The sequence below is a fragment of the Mytilus galloprovincialis genome, chromosome 10, assembly GCF_965363235.1.
Source record: "Mytilus galloprovincialis chromosome 10, xbMytGall1.hap1.1, whole genome shotgun sequence".
NCBI classification, from domain to species: domain Eukaryota; kingdom Metazoa; phylum Mollusca; class Bivalvia; order Mytilida; family Mytilidae; genus Mytilus; species Mytilus galloprovincialis.
The window spans coordinates 18,990,566-19,008,744 of NC_134847.1; the positions used below are offsets into that span (position 1 = coordinate 18,990,566).

Below are 18,179 nucleotides of genomic sequence, written 5' to 3' on the forward strand. Positions count from 1 at the left end.
TTTTATCATTGTTTAATATTTCTGTATCTATATATATTTCTCATTAACAACCTAAAAATTTGCCAAAGTATGCTAAATCGGTCAAGTCCCCCCGACACATACCTTCAAATTCCACGGGATCACGAGAAATTAAACATAACTCTGTAAAAGCATCTCGCCCTGTTTTTAGAGTTTTTTTGCGAAAACAGTATATATAAAGCCTGGCACAACCTCCAAATATCAAAAAATTGACAACAGATATGAAAAGACAATGACAATGAGAAATTCAAGTCTGTTTGCAATATCTTAATATTGGTCAGGTAAGATAGTCTCACTTGGAAGCTATTAAACCAAGAGTTCCAAATGGTGTAGTTGAAATCATCCCTTCGTAAATTTTACGGACGCCATCACGAGTTGGTTGACCGTTATGGAATAACCGTTTCACAAATGATATCGGTTATGTTCCTAACATCGTAACTACAATCCTCTTCCCTTTCATGAATGTGACCTACCGAATTAGACTATTTTCCGGATTTGTTATCGCATAAGCAACACGACGGGTGCCACATGTGGAGCAGGATCTGCTTACCCTTCCGGAGCACCTGAGATCACCCCTAGTTTTTTGGTGGGGTTCGTGTTTTTTATTCTTTAGTTTTCTATGTTATGTCATGTGTGCTGTTTTTTGTTTGTCTTTTTCATTTTTAGCCATGGCGTTGTCAGTTTGTTTTAGATTTATGAGTTTGACTGTCCTTTTGGTATCTTTCGTCCCTCTTTTGCATCTGTCAGTCTCCACATCCATCTGTCAATTCTTCACATTTCTCTCGTCCTAACTAATATATACTTTGTATTGCATGCATAATTATATGTACTATATTGTTTATTGAAAATATTGATTATTATGGTGATTTAAATTGTTGTCAGGGGTGGTTTTAGCTTGAAACTTTAACTTCTCACTAATTTTACCACAAAATATTTCTTTCCACGCTTGGCTAGGCGAGATATCTACATTGCACCCACTCTAGAAGAATATTTCAATAATTTTATCTCAAAAAATTTAAATTGAACCCCCCTAACCGAAATCCTGGATCTGACTCTGACTGTTACCACACAGACATGTTTCACCTTGTTGGTATTTTGATTATGCAAATATTGAAATTAAAATAGCAAGTCTTTAACATGAAATAGAAATATTAAACGAACCACTGAAGGTACATGGCTAAACAATCTCCACAGAAATGAGATAAGCCAATGCTAATACAACTCCATATAATACACCATTGGCTAATCATAGGTCATTCCCTTTAATTAAACCTACCGGTTAACCTGTAAACTGTAAAAGTTTCAAAGTCAATGGGTGGGGTTGTATGATCTTCATAGAAATTTATTATTTGACTTAACATAAGTGGTTTATATTAGACTAATCTCATCACAAATTAATACATGTAAACTAAGCAAAAGTGTAAAAGTCACTAGACCATGACTGAGGGGTAAAGACCAAATTAATGGAAATGATATGTACTGATGCTTATACAACTGCATACCAAATACTATTGACCTACCAGTAATGGTTCCCCTTTAACTGACCTAATCACAACCTAATACATGTAAACTTAGCAAAAGTCAATGGAGCATGACTGATGGCACTGTCAAGGCAAGACAAAAAGGCATTAGCAATATACATTTAACCCTTTCCTCCATGGATTTTTTTCTTCAAATGCTTAATTCGCATAGGATTTTTTCAGTAAAAAAAAATCATCAGTGTTAAAGTATTAATGCATTGCAAAAACAAATATTTCATCAATAAAATTCCAGTTAGATATTCTCATGAATATCCTTTTTGTCGAGCCTGCAACTTTTGTTGCAGAAAGCTCGACATAGGGATAGTGATCCGGCGGCGGCGTTAGCTCACTCCTTAAAAGCTTTATATTTTAGAAGGTGGAAGACCTGGATGCTTCATACTTTGTATATAGATGCTTCATGTTACGAAGTTTCAGTCAGTCACATGTCCAATGTCCTTGACCTCATTTTCATGGTTCAGTGACCACTTGAAAAAAAAGTTCAAATTTTTTGTAATGTTGAATTCTCTCTTATTATAAGTAATAGGATAACTATATTTGATATGTGCGTACCTTGCAAGGTCCTCATGTCTGTCAGACAGTTTTCAATTGACCTCGACCTCATTTCATGGATCAGTGAACAAGGTTAAGTTTTGGTGGTCAAGTCCATATCTCAGATACTATAAGCAATAGGGCTAGTATATTTGGTGTATGGAAGGACTGTAAGGTGTACATGTCCAACTGGCAGGTGTCATCTGACCTTGACCTCATTTTCAAGGTTCAGTGGTTATAGTTAAACTTTTGTGTTTTGGTCTGTTTTTCTCATACTATATGCAATAGGTCTACTATATTTGTTGTATGTAATGATTGTAAGGTGTACATGTCTAGCGGGCAGATGTCATGTGACCGTGACCTCATTTTCATGGTTCAGTGGTCAAAATTAAGTTTTTGAGTTTTGGTCTTTTTATCTAATACTATATGCCATAGGTCAACTATATTTGGTGTATGGAAATATTTTATGACCTTCATGTCAGTCGCTCAGGTTTTATTTGACCGTGACCTCATTTTCACGGTTCATTGCACAGTGTTTTTGCGTTTTGGTCTATTTTTCTTAAACTATAAGTAATGGGTCAACTATATAATATGTTGTATAGAAGCATTGTTAGCTGTACATGTCTGCCTGGCATGGTTCATCTGACCTTGACCTCATTTTCAAGGTTCATTGGTCTTGGTTTAGTTATCTTGGTTAATGTTAAGTTTATGTAACAGTTGTAATAAAGCTTAGCTTTATACTTATGACTATCAACATAATATCAATGATTAGTTTAGAAGGCGAGACATTTCAGCGTGTGCACTCTTGTTATATTAGATACAAATTTTTATTAAGTCTGATACAGGCAAGACGTTTCAAATGAGGTACTACAAAGGCATCAAAAAGCGCCATTATGGAGTAAAGGGGTAGTCGTCAAAAGGCGTCATTATGGAGGAAAGGGTTAAACCTTTTTTTCATTAAAGGTAAATTGTAACTGCAAGACTTATGAAAAATTTTAATAACTTCAGAATAACAAATTTAATTTTATTGCACAAATAAATACAACCAGATGTCATTTTTATTTCTGATGCAATTCAAAATCACTAGATAAATAGTCTTGATGTTTTATATATAATAAATCTTGAGTTGTAATAAGTACAAAACATACTCAAATAACATAACAATGCTTTAGGTTATTGAAATGCACTACCATTTCCCAATCTTATCCTCTTAAGGATGGAAACTTTTATTGAATACTCTGACATTCAGAACATCCATCAAGGTCTATATTTTTCCTCATCTTTGTCTTTTGAATACCCATCTGTACTGTGCAGGAGCTTCCCTCGTCTCATCTTTCATTTTTAACTTCTTTGCTTTTTTATCCTAAAAATATTCACACAGATAGCTGACTATTATCGTTATAATTCTGTTTAAATCATAAAAAAGCACATCTCCTTTTACTTGTGGATTTCAATTTAAGAATTTTGAGAAAATATCATTGGTCCATGAGTTTTTTACAAACATTAAATTACTTTTTTTTTTTACATCTTATTGTCTGTCTTCTTCTCTTCAAAAAGCACAGATGGTTAAACTTGGTCAATTACTAAAGGAATAGCATCATGTCAATATTATAAATGGATTTTTTTTTATTTCTATTTGTAATTTGTACAAGGGATATTGACCCATATTTCAACATAAAATCCAGAAAGTAAATGGCAATGCCAGGTGAAGACAGAAAAACATTATTTTTTAGGTAATTTAAGATAATAAACTTCATTGTGTCCGACAAACTTATATCAAAATTCTACTCCATCATTTTGTCATCTTTATGCTAATAAACATACTACTATTTGCTGTCACATGAACTTACTAATAAATGTTTCTTTACATCCATTTTTTGTGAGATGACATGAAGTTCTTTTTCTCTCTCTATCCGCTTTTTTAATTGTTTATATTTCTTTTTCTTTTCATCAGCAATTTCCTATAATAAAACAATTGTCACGAATACATTAGTAACTACTATATGGAATAGTAAATAGACATAAAAGTCTTCCAAAGTTTTGCCATGAATACATACATTACAATGAGTAATCTTATTTGTAAACATGAACAATTTGTTAAAAATCAGCAGAACCCAGTGTCTTGCCTACTTTTGCTGTTAATCGCAGGCTCAACAAAAATGAGAAGAAAAATCAATAAAAACATTCCTCTCATTACTATCTTTTGATTGTAAGTATAAATGGACTTAGTTTTTCTTCCAGTAAACATTGCATACAGTCTGCAGTTAAAGTTTTTAACACATTTATTAGATGCATAAACAAAACAGACAGAAGCTTCTTACAATCAAAAGATAGTATCGAGAGGAATATTTCATTGATTTTTCTCCTCATTTTTGTTGAGCCTGCGAATAAATCTAACCTAGACTGTTTGACCCATAACCCTTAAAATAAATCTCAACCTTCTACTATATGGTATGAACATTGTGGTACAATATCAGAGCAATTGAAATACTTATACACAACTTATTGTCCTGAAACTAGATAAATACTTAACCTAAACCATTAGGACCATAACCCCCAAAATCTATCCTAACCTTCCTTTTGTGGTTACAATAGTTGTGTTTAAGATTTATTGATTTCTATTTACTTATACTAAAGTTATTATCCGGAAACCATCCGCTTTTAGACGACGATGACATGATACCAATATACGACCAAAAATTTTTAATTTTTGCGGTCGTATAAAAAGTCAATAAGTGAAATACACAATAATTTTGATTCTCTTCTTTAAACAGGCCTTTTGACATGCAATGTTATTATCAAATTAAAAGACTCTTTTTTTAGGTGGCTTAATTCCATTTACTTCAGACTCAAGACGTTTTATGTATAGACAGTTTTATCAAATGAAACAATTTTAAATGATAAAACAAAATCCTGTACAGATTGATCAATTGTTAATGATCAACCCGACTTCAGCACTATTGGCTATATATTGTGGTGGTAAGTTTTTATTAGTGGAGGGTCCCAGAGTGCCTGGAGAGAACCTCCATCTTTGGAAGAAAAACTGACAATCCCAGTCAATAAAGATTGAAATCAAATCCGCCTGCCACTTGTTAGGTTCAAACTTTCATCCTCAGTATTAACCAGCCTTGTAGGACAGTAGGCCACTGGTGACCTATGTACAGCTTGACTTTAACAACAGAGCTACAAGCGATTCCTTATGGGTTTTTTGGTAGAGTAACAGCTTGTGTAATATCTCTCCTTATTGTATTTTTAAAAAATCTAACCTGTAAAGTTGCTTCATCCATATTGTCGTTATGGAAACCTTTCTTTAACATTTCAGTTGTTGGTCTGTTGTATGTCCTGTTCACTAACGAGGGATGTGTATTGAAATACTTTGCAGCATCAAATTCTTTTGCTGGAAAGATTAGAAATTTATTGTAGTTATGTGTCCCAAATATTTGATTGACACTTTCTTGTTCCATTAAAACCGGCAATGAAAAAAATATTTTTTAAGATCCAAAACATCAAGTGGACAATCTTAAACTGTACCAATTAAATATAACAATTGTTTATGTATGTAAATTTCTGAAATTCAAAATAACAACTTTTCATGGATCTTTTTCAAAAAATTAAAATTACAGAAAAACTGTCCAAAGTCTTGGTTAAGATAGCATTTTAAATAAAAATTTATGAATAGAAAAGGTATCTCTGGATGTTTCATGTGAACTTTATCCGTATAAATGATTAATAAACTTCAAAAAAGACATCTCTTGAATTATGCTATTGACAAATTGAGGTTGCCATGACAACTTACCTTCTTTTTTAGAATCAACGAAAATGATATGTTTATTTTTAGGTTTCTCATCACTATCAAGAAGATGCAAGGAACTCTTTAATTTCTCTATTTTCTGGAAAGAAGGAGAAAGGAAAAAATGATTAAATGTGTTTGTCAGTCATGATATATATTTTCCAGGTAATTTTATATAGACAAATTTTGTATTTCTTTTGATCTATAATGCAAGTAATTTTTTGAGGTAACAGCTATTGATTTGTGCCAACACTATTGATATGCAAATTTGGAGATTTATATTTTTTCTAAGAAATCAAAATACATAGATAGGCAAAGGAGATTCATTGAAGTGAAAGCAATTCATCTGTTCATTTATTTTCTTGCAATTGAATTCTAACCTGAAACTTTTTTTTTAAAGTTGTTAGCTGCTAATTTTAAATTGTTCAAATGTAATAGCTTAGATGGATATGCCTGTATACTATCTGAATAATTTAAAATTGCTGACATATCAAAAACAAATAATCTCTATTTGCAATTATTAAAAAAAAATATGCAGTTTTTAGTTTTGAACATATACATATATTGATGTGTAAAAACACTAACATGAAAAATTGTACTGGTATGCAATAAAAACATCAAACTGTAAATGAAAGTTTCCCTGGATTCTCTATACTGGTATTCCTTTTTTATAAAAAGTGAAAGTAATATACATTATTTACCTTTAATTCAGATGTTCTTTTCATAGTGACATATCTTTGATCTTGTGAATACATAAGTTTGATTTCAGCATCTGTATGCACAGGTTCGCTGCTTTCTTTTTTTTCATGCACTCCATCCTAATAAAAAACATTAAATAGAAAGGGTATAACCATACAAACGTCTTAACAGTGTCAGACTAGCCATTAACAATTATTCTAGATATTGGATGACTCACATTGTATATGTCTCTGTTTTGTTTAACAATAGGGACAATTTCTTCGGGGAAGAAGTATTTTTTTCTGGAAAATATATCAACTGACTATTATTTTTTGTTCTGTAAAACAAATCTGCACCCTCTATATTAGACATATATATATTTTTCTAAATTCAAATTGATTCAACAGCTTCCTATTATTTCTACTTTTACCAGTGTTCATATGAAACATATATGTAAAATGTACTATGAAAATTCTATGAATTGACACAAGTGATAACATATATTGAAAATTTTAAACCTGTGGCTTATCTCCTAACAAACAAAAAGTACTGCTTTAACTCGTTTTGAAACGCATCATTATTTTTCATTTAAAACTTCACAGTCATAAGAAATATATTTAAATTAACTTACCACTTTCTGAGTTTTGACCATTTTAAAATAAAATTCATCTGGATTTCTATCAAGGGCTTTTCTTTTCAATGACTTCAAAGTATTCTGTTTTCTCTGATAGTTTCTGCAATATGGAAAAATTATCATTATTATATTAAACTTATTAAATATTCATGAAATCATATTCTTTATTGTGTCTTCATATCAAATAAAATAATCAATGATAAGGGAGGTAAGGGGTTATTTTTATGCAACGTGTCTTGTCATTTTTATTTCATGTGCAGATGTGAAAAAGGTTTGTTATTCACCGTGCTTCATGAAATTGGTAAAAAGATTGATGTGCAAGAAATTTTATATTGTTCGTTCATCATGAAATGGCAATTTTATTTCGTGTTTTTGCATGCAGATACCCCTCCTTTTATGCCCCTCAATGATACATATGTTTAGAGTCTGTAATTAATGAAATCAAATACCTATATCTTCAATATTTGGATGTTGATTGAACTCATCCAACAAAAATGTATGAGAAAGTATTGAAACACCAGGTTCTAATATTTCTGTGTTGCTCAACTTCAACTATGGATACTCTCTAACATTGTGACTAGAATTAAAATCATGAATTAGTCTCGTTTTAGTTGATTTTGTTTTGCAGCACATTTTTTTTTAACTGGATACCTGAATGATATTTGTTGCATAGATTGTGCAAATTTGGTTGAGAAGTTTCAGAGGAGAAGATTTGTAAAAGTTCATTAATAACGACAACTATAGATCCAAAGTGATGAGAATAGCCTTAGCAATCATATTGAAATGAATAAAAGTGTCAGACATCATTGTGAAGAAAAAATACACAACATAATCAAACTAGCTTGGAGCCTGTGTTGCTCACCTGATATTTTATTTTCAATTGATGCATGAAATAATGCAATCGTTATACTTTTGCTTTAGTTTCAGAAATAAACTGCATTTCCCCCCCATATGTTCTATTTTTAGCTGCCATGTTTGTTGGCCAGCAAGGTCATCTGACACATTTTTTAAACTAGAAACCCTTAAGCTGAATGTGGCCAAGTTTTGTTAAGTTGGTCTAGTAGTTTCAGAGAAGATTTTTGTAAAAGATGACAAAAATTTACGAAAAATTGTCTTGAAAGGACAATAACTCCTTATTGGGTCAATTGACCATTTTGGTCAAGTAAACTTATTAGTAGATCTTACTTTGCTGAAATTTTTTGCTGTTTACACATTGTTACAGTTTATCTCTATCTATAATAATATCTAAAAACTGCCAAATTTCCTTAAAATTACTAATTCAGGCGCAGCAACCCAACAATGGCTGGTCTGATTCGTCTGAAAATTCCAGGACAGATAGATCTTTACCTAATGAAAATTTTTACACATGACGAATTTGCTCTAAATGCTTTAGTTTTAGAAATATAAGCTAAAAACTGCATGTTAGCCCTATGTTCTACTTTTAGCCATGTTTGTTGGCAGGCGGAGTCATTGGTCACATATTTGAAGACTAGATACCCTTATAATGATTGGGACCATGTTCGGTTAAATTGAACTCAGTAGTTTCAGAGGAGAAGATTTTTGTTCAATTAGAAAAATTTGTTAAAAATTTACTATAACATGTATAAAGGACAATGTAAAAAAAGAAGATGTGGTATGAATGCCAATGAGACAACTATCCACAAGAGACCAAAATGACACAGAAATTACAACTATAAGTCACAGTACGGCTCTGACAGATAGCTCCTTAAGGGTTCAATTAACCATTTTGGTTATGTTGACTTATTTGTAGATCTTACTTTGCTGAACATTATTACTGTTTAGTTTATCTCTATCTAAAATAATATTCAAGAAAATAACTCAAAACACTGCAAAATCTATTTAATATTACCAATTCAAGGGCAGCAACCCAATAACAGGTTGTCTGATTTGTCTGAAAATTTCAGGGCAGACAGATCTTGACCTGATAATCAATTTAACTCCTGTCACACTTGCTCTAAATGCTTTGGTTTCAGAGATATAAGCTAAAATCTACATTTAACCCTTATCTTTAATTTTTAGCCATAGTGGCCATCTTTGTTGGTTGGCCAGATCATAAGACAAGTTTTTTTTAAACTAGATACCCCAATGATGATTGTGGACAAGTTTGGTTTCATTTGGCCCAGTAGTTTCAGAGGAGAAGATTATTGTAAAAGTTAACGGAAAACAGATGACAAATACCAAGTGACGAGAAAAGCTTACTTGGCCCTTCGGGCCAGGTGAGCTAAAAGTTAAAATTCCATTATTAACATTGTATGGATTGTACATGTAAGTACACCAAAGACAGGTCCATAAGGATAAAGATAATAACGATGATTTGTCTGTAATTAACTACCTGTGTCCTTCTTAAAAGAAGGCTTCTTATGAGCACAGTACTTTATTGTTTAGTATGTAACAACCACAGATAATCTATCAATTACTAACTGCAAAAGTCACTAAGGAAAAGTGCTATATGGCATGGTATACAGAAATGTAAAATGGATAATTTGGTTATAACAATGTATATATTTTTACATAACAACACAACTTACTCTGCTCTCAACTTGTAATCTTTTTTCTTTTCAAGGGTTCCCAGATGTTCCCTATATTGAGGCTGAAAAAAAGAAATGATTGAGTTTTTATATATTTTGCTATTAGTTGTCTACCAAGTTCTTTGACCCCTAAATTAGAAAATGAACCTTAAACATGTTAAATGATTATAATGTTCCATGATAATCAACAGTGGTGGATCTATAAATTTTCATAAGAGGGGGCCCACTGACTGCCTAAGGGGGGGGGGGGGCCGATTCCCTCACGCTTCAGTGATTCCCCATATAACCAACCAAAATTTTTCTGAAAAAGGGGGGGGGGCCCTAAATCCGCCTCTGATCAAATATTTTAAAAATAACTATTTCCATCTTAACTTCTTAGAAATACATAAATTTCAATGTCCATAAATTCTTCAACTTTAACTGACCATGGAAAGACCCTCATGGGTAGTCACGGATGTATAATAATGTACCTTTTCACTATTTTTCTGTCATTACTGGACAGCACATACGTTTCCTAAAAAAATTAAACATCTCAATTGATTGTCAGTTTTCCTACTGAAGATTAGTGTTTTCTTCAGCTCTGAATCAAGCTTCCTCTCCACCAATAAAAACTGACCGCAACGAAATAGCATAATAATGTTGAAAGTGGCATAATTACAAATCAATCAGTTAATCCATATAGAATAATAGGTAGTTTCGTTTTTGATACTGACTATATCATGTGGAATATCCAGACGAGCCCGTTATTAACAGACTCGTCTCGATATTCCACATGATATAGTCAGTATCAAAAACAAAACTACCTATTATTCTGTTTATCGGTAATTATGACGTCACACAATGTATTGCCACATATTTTCAGTGATACAGCCAGTACGCTGATACTCTGAAATATTAGGCAGTAAGATCAAAGGGAAAATATACGAATTACTGATAAACCTAAATTGCTAATTACTATTTCGAAATCTGTCCCGCTTCATCCTTGACCCAAGAATCTGTCCACTTTCGGCTCTATACAACAATCACTTTTCCATTGTGGCGTCAGATATTTTCTTTTATGACTTCAAAATTTAACAGTAACTTTTGTGATGTCCAGTAATGGCAGACAAATAAACAGATAAATAGCGTGTATCAGGTCAAGATAACAGATTTCCAAATACTGAAATAGCGATTAGGTCTATCATGTCTATTGCATCTGTGTGACATTTACATTTCCTGCAAGTTCGTGATAGTGGAGGTCTATATATAAAGAGTAAGATGTCTAAGTGATTTTGATAGATCATAGACTGATAGAGACGTGGACAGGTCAAATGCAGGTGGAGACCATAATTTTGTGGATTTTCTCTTCGGCTTCGGTTTAGCGAACGAGGGTGAAGAGCATCAGATTCCTAGTATCCTACCTGACTTCTTTCTTTGTGAGAGCGAGCTCTCGCTTTGTTTAGATTTCTCATCGACATCTTGAGTATAATTTGATGGTTAATCACTTGAATTAATTACAAAACGAAAACAACGTGAGAAAAATGAACAGGAAGTTGTCATATATTTATCTCCTTACTAAAGAGTTAAATACCAGTACAAACCAAGAACCAAAATCTAACATGTAAAATAGCGTACTGACACGAACGCTGGAAAATCCATATTTATTTGTGCCTTGCTTTTACGGTAATGAGATGCATTTGGATATGAGTGTTTGCTACTCTTGTTTTTTTTACTATTTGTCAAATATTCAGATTCCTCTAGTTATATCCACGTAGTGCCATGAAAAAAAATGCCCGCAAACCCCTACTTCAAGTTTCTTTTCATATCATTCTGAGACTACTATAACAGTAGTCTCAGTATCATTTTAATACATTTTATTTGAAAATCTAATAAAATCTTTGTCAGATTTTCAAAGCTTTTGAAAGAAAAACGGGTACACTGAGCGAGACACTGAGTAACATAAGACCGAGAGACTGAGAGACTGATAAACACTGAAATAATCATTTAGATGAATATCTAAAGGTACATTCTTTTGATTTTGACTGAATATAAACAATAAACCACAAACATGGATCATTAGTTGCCGTAAATATCCTTTTTGTTTTATATTCAAACAGATGTGATGTCAAATTAAGTATTTCATGTGTGTGTGGGTTTTTTTTCCCACTGAATAATGTCATAATACCATCAAAACATAAAAACAAGAAAAGCAAAAGGAAGAAAACAACAAAGACATCGACAAGCACAACTTTGCGTTTTTAAGGGAAAACTGAAAAACGAATTATGTTTCAACAACGACATTATCTGTATTTCTGTCAGATAATATGGAAAACTACACTGACATCACATGCAATGGATAACTTAATGAACACTAGCATGCATCATAATGAATAATGAACCGCTTTTTGATATTTTCTAAAAACAAAAGTAGCGTTTTCTGTGGAAAAGAGGTTGTTTAAGGACAAATTTAGAAATTACAAAACACTACATGTATACGTCATATCACAAATATTTCCGACTATGTATGATTTCAGAGGAGTTGTGGCTCAATGAAATCAGCGGTCTCTTTCTTAAGTAGTAAATATACCAATAGATCTGTTTATGATCATGTTTTTCAAAGTCTGAGTATGAAGTTTAATACCGCGACCTCCCGCACTAGAGGCGAGCACGCTACCGAGAGACTACTTGACGGATACTGAATCTAATGACAATTAATACAGCATCAAGACTATTCGGATGTCAGGATTACTTTTTTATTTAATCGTTTTACACTTTCTCAATATCGCATTAAGTTTGCCTTCCTTAAAGGGAAAATTCGCGATTTTTTACTCATGGTTTAAATATGTTTATTATGACATAATATATATATTCACAAAGTTTTATCGCTATATGTGCAGCAATAAAGGAGAAATTCAATAATTAATGAAAAAATATTAACAACTTCCTGTAGGTCGTGACGTTTTCTCCTGGTTTTTGCATGCCGGGATTTAAAATACAATCAATAAAAGTCTTGGTTTTTAATGATATTTTAACGTAATCGTAAGCGCGCCGATGACTTATGCTTCATCTAACAACCAGCCGATAATAAGCAGATAAAACGCACAGACATCCAATGTACATATTCATGAGATAAATTTGCTATGTTAATCGTATATATACGAATTTATTTTTTAGACAACACAAAAAGTTATAAATTTATTTTTGATTAATGCATTTTCGGACTGATAAGGTGAACAAATTAAAGTACAATAATCTGTAAAGACAATATGCATTGTGTACTCTTATTGACCTTTTACTGTCTCTGCTATGACTAGGTTTATACGATGTGTGTATTCACGGTTCTGTGGCAATACTCGTAGATGGCTTGTTGAAAGGTAAATTGTTATTTGCACTTCGGTATTTAACCACGCCTCTAGGGCACACCTTGCCAGGTGTGACTGTCTATTGGGATTAGTGGGTTATAAAACAAGGGAGCATTTAATACACACATTTAAACTACATATTCAAGTTGGTGACAAATGAAAATAGATCGCCGTGGAATTATTTAATTATATTTGGTGCTATAATTTATTTGAATTCAAATAAATTAATTTACTAAGAAATAAACAATTTTCGGTTAAAGACGGGAAACTTAATTCATGTGTCAGAATGAAATGATATACACCTCTTGTCCTTGATTTATGTCTCATAAAAAAAGGGAACTTAGAAATTAGAAATAGCTTTACCAAAGCATTTTGATTGTCTTTATCAGGCCAAAAAAATGTACGAGGACACTTACATTTAGACTTTTGAAACCCATGTATTAATTAATATCTGAAACTATCTGAAGATAACTCTACCGAAGCGGAATATAATATGTACGAACAAAGAAAAAATACTTTTGTTTTTAAATCTTTGCACATTAATGATTAATTATTGTTATCTATTGTTCATTTAATTACTTAATTAGTACCTAAAATATGTCTACCGCTTGGCATTTAATCTCGGTGTGGTAGGAAAGGATTATTACATATAGATCATATTATTTGGATGAGGATTTGAGCTAGCCTATAAAAACACATTAATTAGTTAACATACATTCGATCGAGACCAAAGGATATTAACTTTGATAATTCAATTAAATTATTCACATATTTTTCTCTTATGATTTGTGCGTGCTTGTTTCTATAGGACAGTGTATATATGGTCCAAAAAATAAAATCATAACTAAAAATGTCTTGTTCGGAGAATGATAGTACTAACAGTGGTTCCAGTCCGTCAAGAGAGGTAGCTTTTGACGAGTATGGTCAATTTGGGTACGCACTAGAGCCAGAATATACCGAAGTAGAGCTCCATGAAATGAAAGCTGTAGAAAGTTCCCGAAATCAAGATATCCTTAGCAACCCTCGCCATTTTAACCGACAGATTTGTGTTCGTGTACTAAATGCATATAGTTATGCCGTTATTGACGGAATGTCATTGTTGCCACAAATTTACTCTCTTTGATGGTAATATTGAATTGGGTGAATGCATTATATAGTGACAATATCGATTTCAGAACAGTTTGCCTGAACCCGGTTGTTCTTGAAACCAGCTATATTCAATTCAAAATATTTTATTGTTCAAGTATCAAATGTACATTTAAACAAAGGGATTGGACAAAAAAAAGGCACCTATATAAATTTTTTGAGGTACAAGCGCCATAGAGGGAGAGCTTCAGACATACTAACTCACAGCCAAAGCCGACTAATGGCTTATCGTCAGTTTGTTTGATGGGTCAGAAAAGGGCAACTACTTGGCAACAGAAACAGAGTGACTATTCCAGCTTGTGTTGTTAACATTATTAGGGAAGCATTTCCGTCACAAGATGGTGTTTATGAAGGCTTCAAAGAATGTGAAAGTGACACGTCAGACTCAGAATAGTTGTAAAATAGACATATGCTAGATTTGAGGCTCAAAATATTCTTTTGTATATGTATAGATAAAATATATATGTCTGCTTTAATTCTTTCATGTTCACATTTAGTTGAATTATACAATATACTTTTACTATTGTTCACTGTTGAAGGCCATACCGTGACTTATATAGCTGCTTAAGTCCACTTCATTTGGGTACGTGTCTCCCAAGAAAACAAACCACAACTTCTTATTTAATCAAAGGACTCATCTTTTTGCGAAAGTTTGGTATGCAAAAGTAAAAAGTTATAAATGAGTGTCTTGCAACATCGAAGTGATAATCTATTTGTCAGATCTCTTAAATCTTTTGACGAAATCAAACCATCATGGTATATTCTGCTTTTGTATAGACCCGTCACCGAAGTGTACTAAATGATATTCATATTATACATGTTAAATGAATGAACAAATAATAAACCTATCTTTTTATTGTTTTTACGCCCATGTCTGCTCATCGCCAGAAATAAAGTTTCTCGCACAAAAAAATGGTATTAATTCCAGTGTCAAAATTTAAAGAACTTATTTTCCATGTTTTCTGGTATTGTACGAAAGAGAATTGACCTAACAAAAGAACTGCTATCTTAGGCTGTTAGTAACACATGTAGAGCAGTGGGTCGTTGTTTGACATATAAATCTTAGAAAGTGTATCATCTGTTAAATTTGCAGGTCACTGAAAGGGGAAGTCCCATACGGAAGTAGGTGTTGAGGATGATTTTTTTTATATCCAGTAACACATATTACATGCGTATTCTTGAACGTTTGATATATCATTTACTTAATGTTCTCATCAAAATATTTTAAATCTCACAACGCATGAATACTTTAGCTATTTGAAAAAAAAAGATATTTTAGAAAATTGACAGGAAATTTAAGGATCTTCTTGGAATGGATTCGAAAAATTACGAATAGATATTCTTTTCAAGTGTGAACAACGTCAACCAAATTTATTCATAATCGGGAACGTCCTTATTAAAATAGTCTTCGCCTCACAACGTATAATACTTGACCAACGATGTTTAAATACAAAAGACAACGAATTTAATGTCATCTTTCCCTATTTTTGAATGTAATGATAATTGTCTGTTCAACTGGCAAGAATACCCCTAAAGCGGACAAGCAGTTTAATCTTTAAATTGCTGTCATTGAATATCAAGAAAGAAAATAAATCCCGAAATTTATTTGAAACTTTAATACTCAATAGTTTTCCTAGAAAATATTCACATCCCTTGGGGATTATTAGTGTACGTCCAGTTGCATATATATTACATGAATGTCGGAACAATTGTGATAATGACGAATTTCTTCCTTTATTCGAGAACAATCTAATTGATATATAAATCTGTGATTTTACTATGTTCATAACTTCGATGAACCAAAGCAAGTTATATATCGACCTGTATTTAAATCAAATTGGTTCTCTTCTTCTTCTTCTTCTTCTTCTTCTTTTGGTATACAATAGTCTATCGAATTCGTTGATTAAATACTGTTGGCATACGTGGACTAGTCTATTTACAAATCTTTTACCCCAATTTACACAAAATGTATGTTTCTTTCTTATGTTCAATGTATATATGTATATATTTTAAATTGCGCTATAGTTCCGTAACTTTCTACCCAGGCGTATAAACGAATCGTCGACAAGTGCGTACATTTTTTAAATTTATATTTCTGGTATGTTCCAATCTGTCCTTTACTATTGACAACGAGTATATATTACATTTTCCCAAATTTACCCTTGGAAAAAATATGTAAATAGATTTTTATTTCTTCAAATCTTTTTTTTTTGGGTATTATTTATATTTTATAAATATTAATATTCTTTACACCAGAAATGTTATTTATAAACAAGCGTATGAGTTAAGTAATGACTAGTATATTATATCACTTTCGGACACGCAAGACAGAGCTGTATATTATACACCTGATAGTTCAAAATAGAAAGTTATAAGTTATCGGCCGTGTACACTGACCAATACCTACAGAAGTGAAACGATGCATGAACTTGCAAGCCCGACAGGAAATCGCTTGAATACCTGGACGTGTCACCTCACACCCCTCACAATACCTTTGGGAGTAATACCTTTAGCCATGCTGGTGATCAGATGAGCGAAGATCCGAATTTATTTGAATAAAGTTTATTACTTGAAAGAATTATGAACGAATTAGATTTTCGAAAACAATTTTCACGGAACACTTATTTAAGATTTTAACTTCGACTTTTTCACTAATTCCAATATTAACAGTTTAAAAATAACAGACTATGGTTATTTAAAAAAAATAAGAACATTTTCCGTATCAAATTAGTTAGTCAGATAAAACAATCGTACGATTGACAAGATATCGACACGCAATTACGACTACATCGGTTACTGTAGTTTTGGTCCTTTGTGGTTTATAGACATATCGTGATTATTGATCGTAGAAGATGACAAAATGGCGGAACGCAGAGAATTGATACTCAAAATTTAAAATCGATGGTGATCTCTTATCTAGCGGAATAAAACTTTAATATCTATAAATTTGAGAATTTTTATACAGAATGGACATAATATCAATTTTTGATTTTTTTGCGAAGTTTCCCTTTAATGTATTATATGCCATCATTCGATATGGCAAAGGTTAGTTGAAACTGAAATTGACTCGTTTAAGATAAAGACCCTATAGTTCTAGGTCGTCAATTTCAAGAAAAAAAAACTAGATATTATTCAGGCCTTTTAATTTCGGTAGCATTCTGTGTGTTGTTCACTGGGATATATATGTGATGCAACCAATCGCTCAAATGCGGGTTATTGAGTTACAGTACATTATCAACATATCCGAATGTAAAATTACAGATCTTGGCAAAATGCTTTGTCTTTTTTTTGTTCTTTATGGAGGTGCTTTGTGAATTCTTCTCGATCGGAGTAAGGGAACAAATCCGAGCCGGGATGCAAAGTAATTAGTACCCTTTAGAATATCGAGTGTTTGTCCACCAAACTTGACCAATGTGATGTTGATCGAAGTCTGCAGTTTGATGATATCGTCTTTAATGTATTTTTGTGATTCTTCAAGGAGCGAAGGTCTGATTTGTGATCTTCTTGGATGATAAAAGATCATAAAGGTGTATATGTGCCAGATTTTATAGAAATTGACAAAAAAGGATTTAGGCACTTACAAGATCTTACAAGAATTGACTTCTACAAACAATGATAAATATTTGCTGCAAGAATTGTAAAATACCCCACCAAAAACCGATATGATTAATGAATAATGAAGATGAGAAATTAGAAATATAAGAAGTTTGATGGGATTGACACAGATTGCACATCAATCGAAATTTTTCCTTTTTGGATAGATTAATGACTAATGATATATCTCCCGCGATAATTATAAAATGATCTCCCTCTGTTTCTCAGTTATCACTTGAACTTTAGAGATTTGCTTTCTTGAGTTCCAGATCATCGTTCTTTGATGAATCTAGCAATGTAGTAATGTATAGTTCTTTGCTGCTATGCATTTGTCATGAGGATAACTCATTAATTATCATA

The 18,179-nt window shown here is 32.3% G+C and overlaps 1 protein-coding gene across 1 annotated transcript; it reads right to left on the minus strand.

Moving 5' to 3' along the window:
- Positions 1 to 3,097: 3,097 nt before the first annotated feature.
- On the minus strand, positions 3,098 to 11,291 carry LOC143049973 (putative U3 small nucleolar RNA-associated protein 11). The gene is made up of 8 exons (XM_076223754.1): positions 11,139 to 11,291; positions 9,739 to 9,800; positions 7,187 to 7,289; positions 6,579 to 6,695; positions 5,884 to 5,977; positions 5,354 to 5,484; positions 3,938 to 4,048; positions 3,098 to 3,450 (listed from the first exon to the last, which is right to left on the minus strand). The coding sequence occupies exons 1-8, from the start codon at positions 11,193 to 11,195 to the stop codon at positions 3,364 to 3,366; spliced, it is 762 nt and encodes a 253-aa protein (XP_076079869.1). The 5' UTR covers positions 11,196 to 11,291; the 3' UTR covers positions 3,098 to 3,363.
- Between the last annotated feature and the right edge of the window lie 6,888 nt (positions 11,292 to 18,179).

Coding starts and splice junctions, on each gene's coding strand:
- LOC143049973 (XM_076223754.1), bottom strand. CDS start 11,195: ATGTCGATGAGAAATCTAAACAAAGCGAGAGCTCGCTCTCACAAAGAA. Junction 7,290..9,738: donor GATTACAAGTTGAGAGCAGA/GTAAGTTGTGTT, acceptor TCCATATTGCAG/AAACTATCAGAGAAAACAGA. Junction 5,978..6,578: donor AAAGAACATCTGAATTAAAG/GTAAATAATGTA, acceptor CCTTCTTTCCAG/AAAATAGAGAAATTAAAGAG.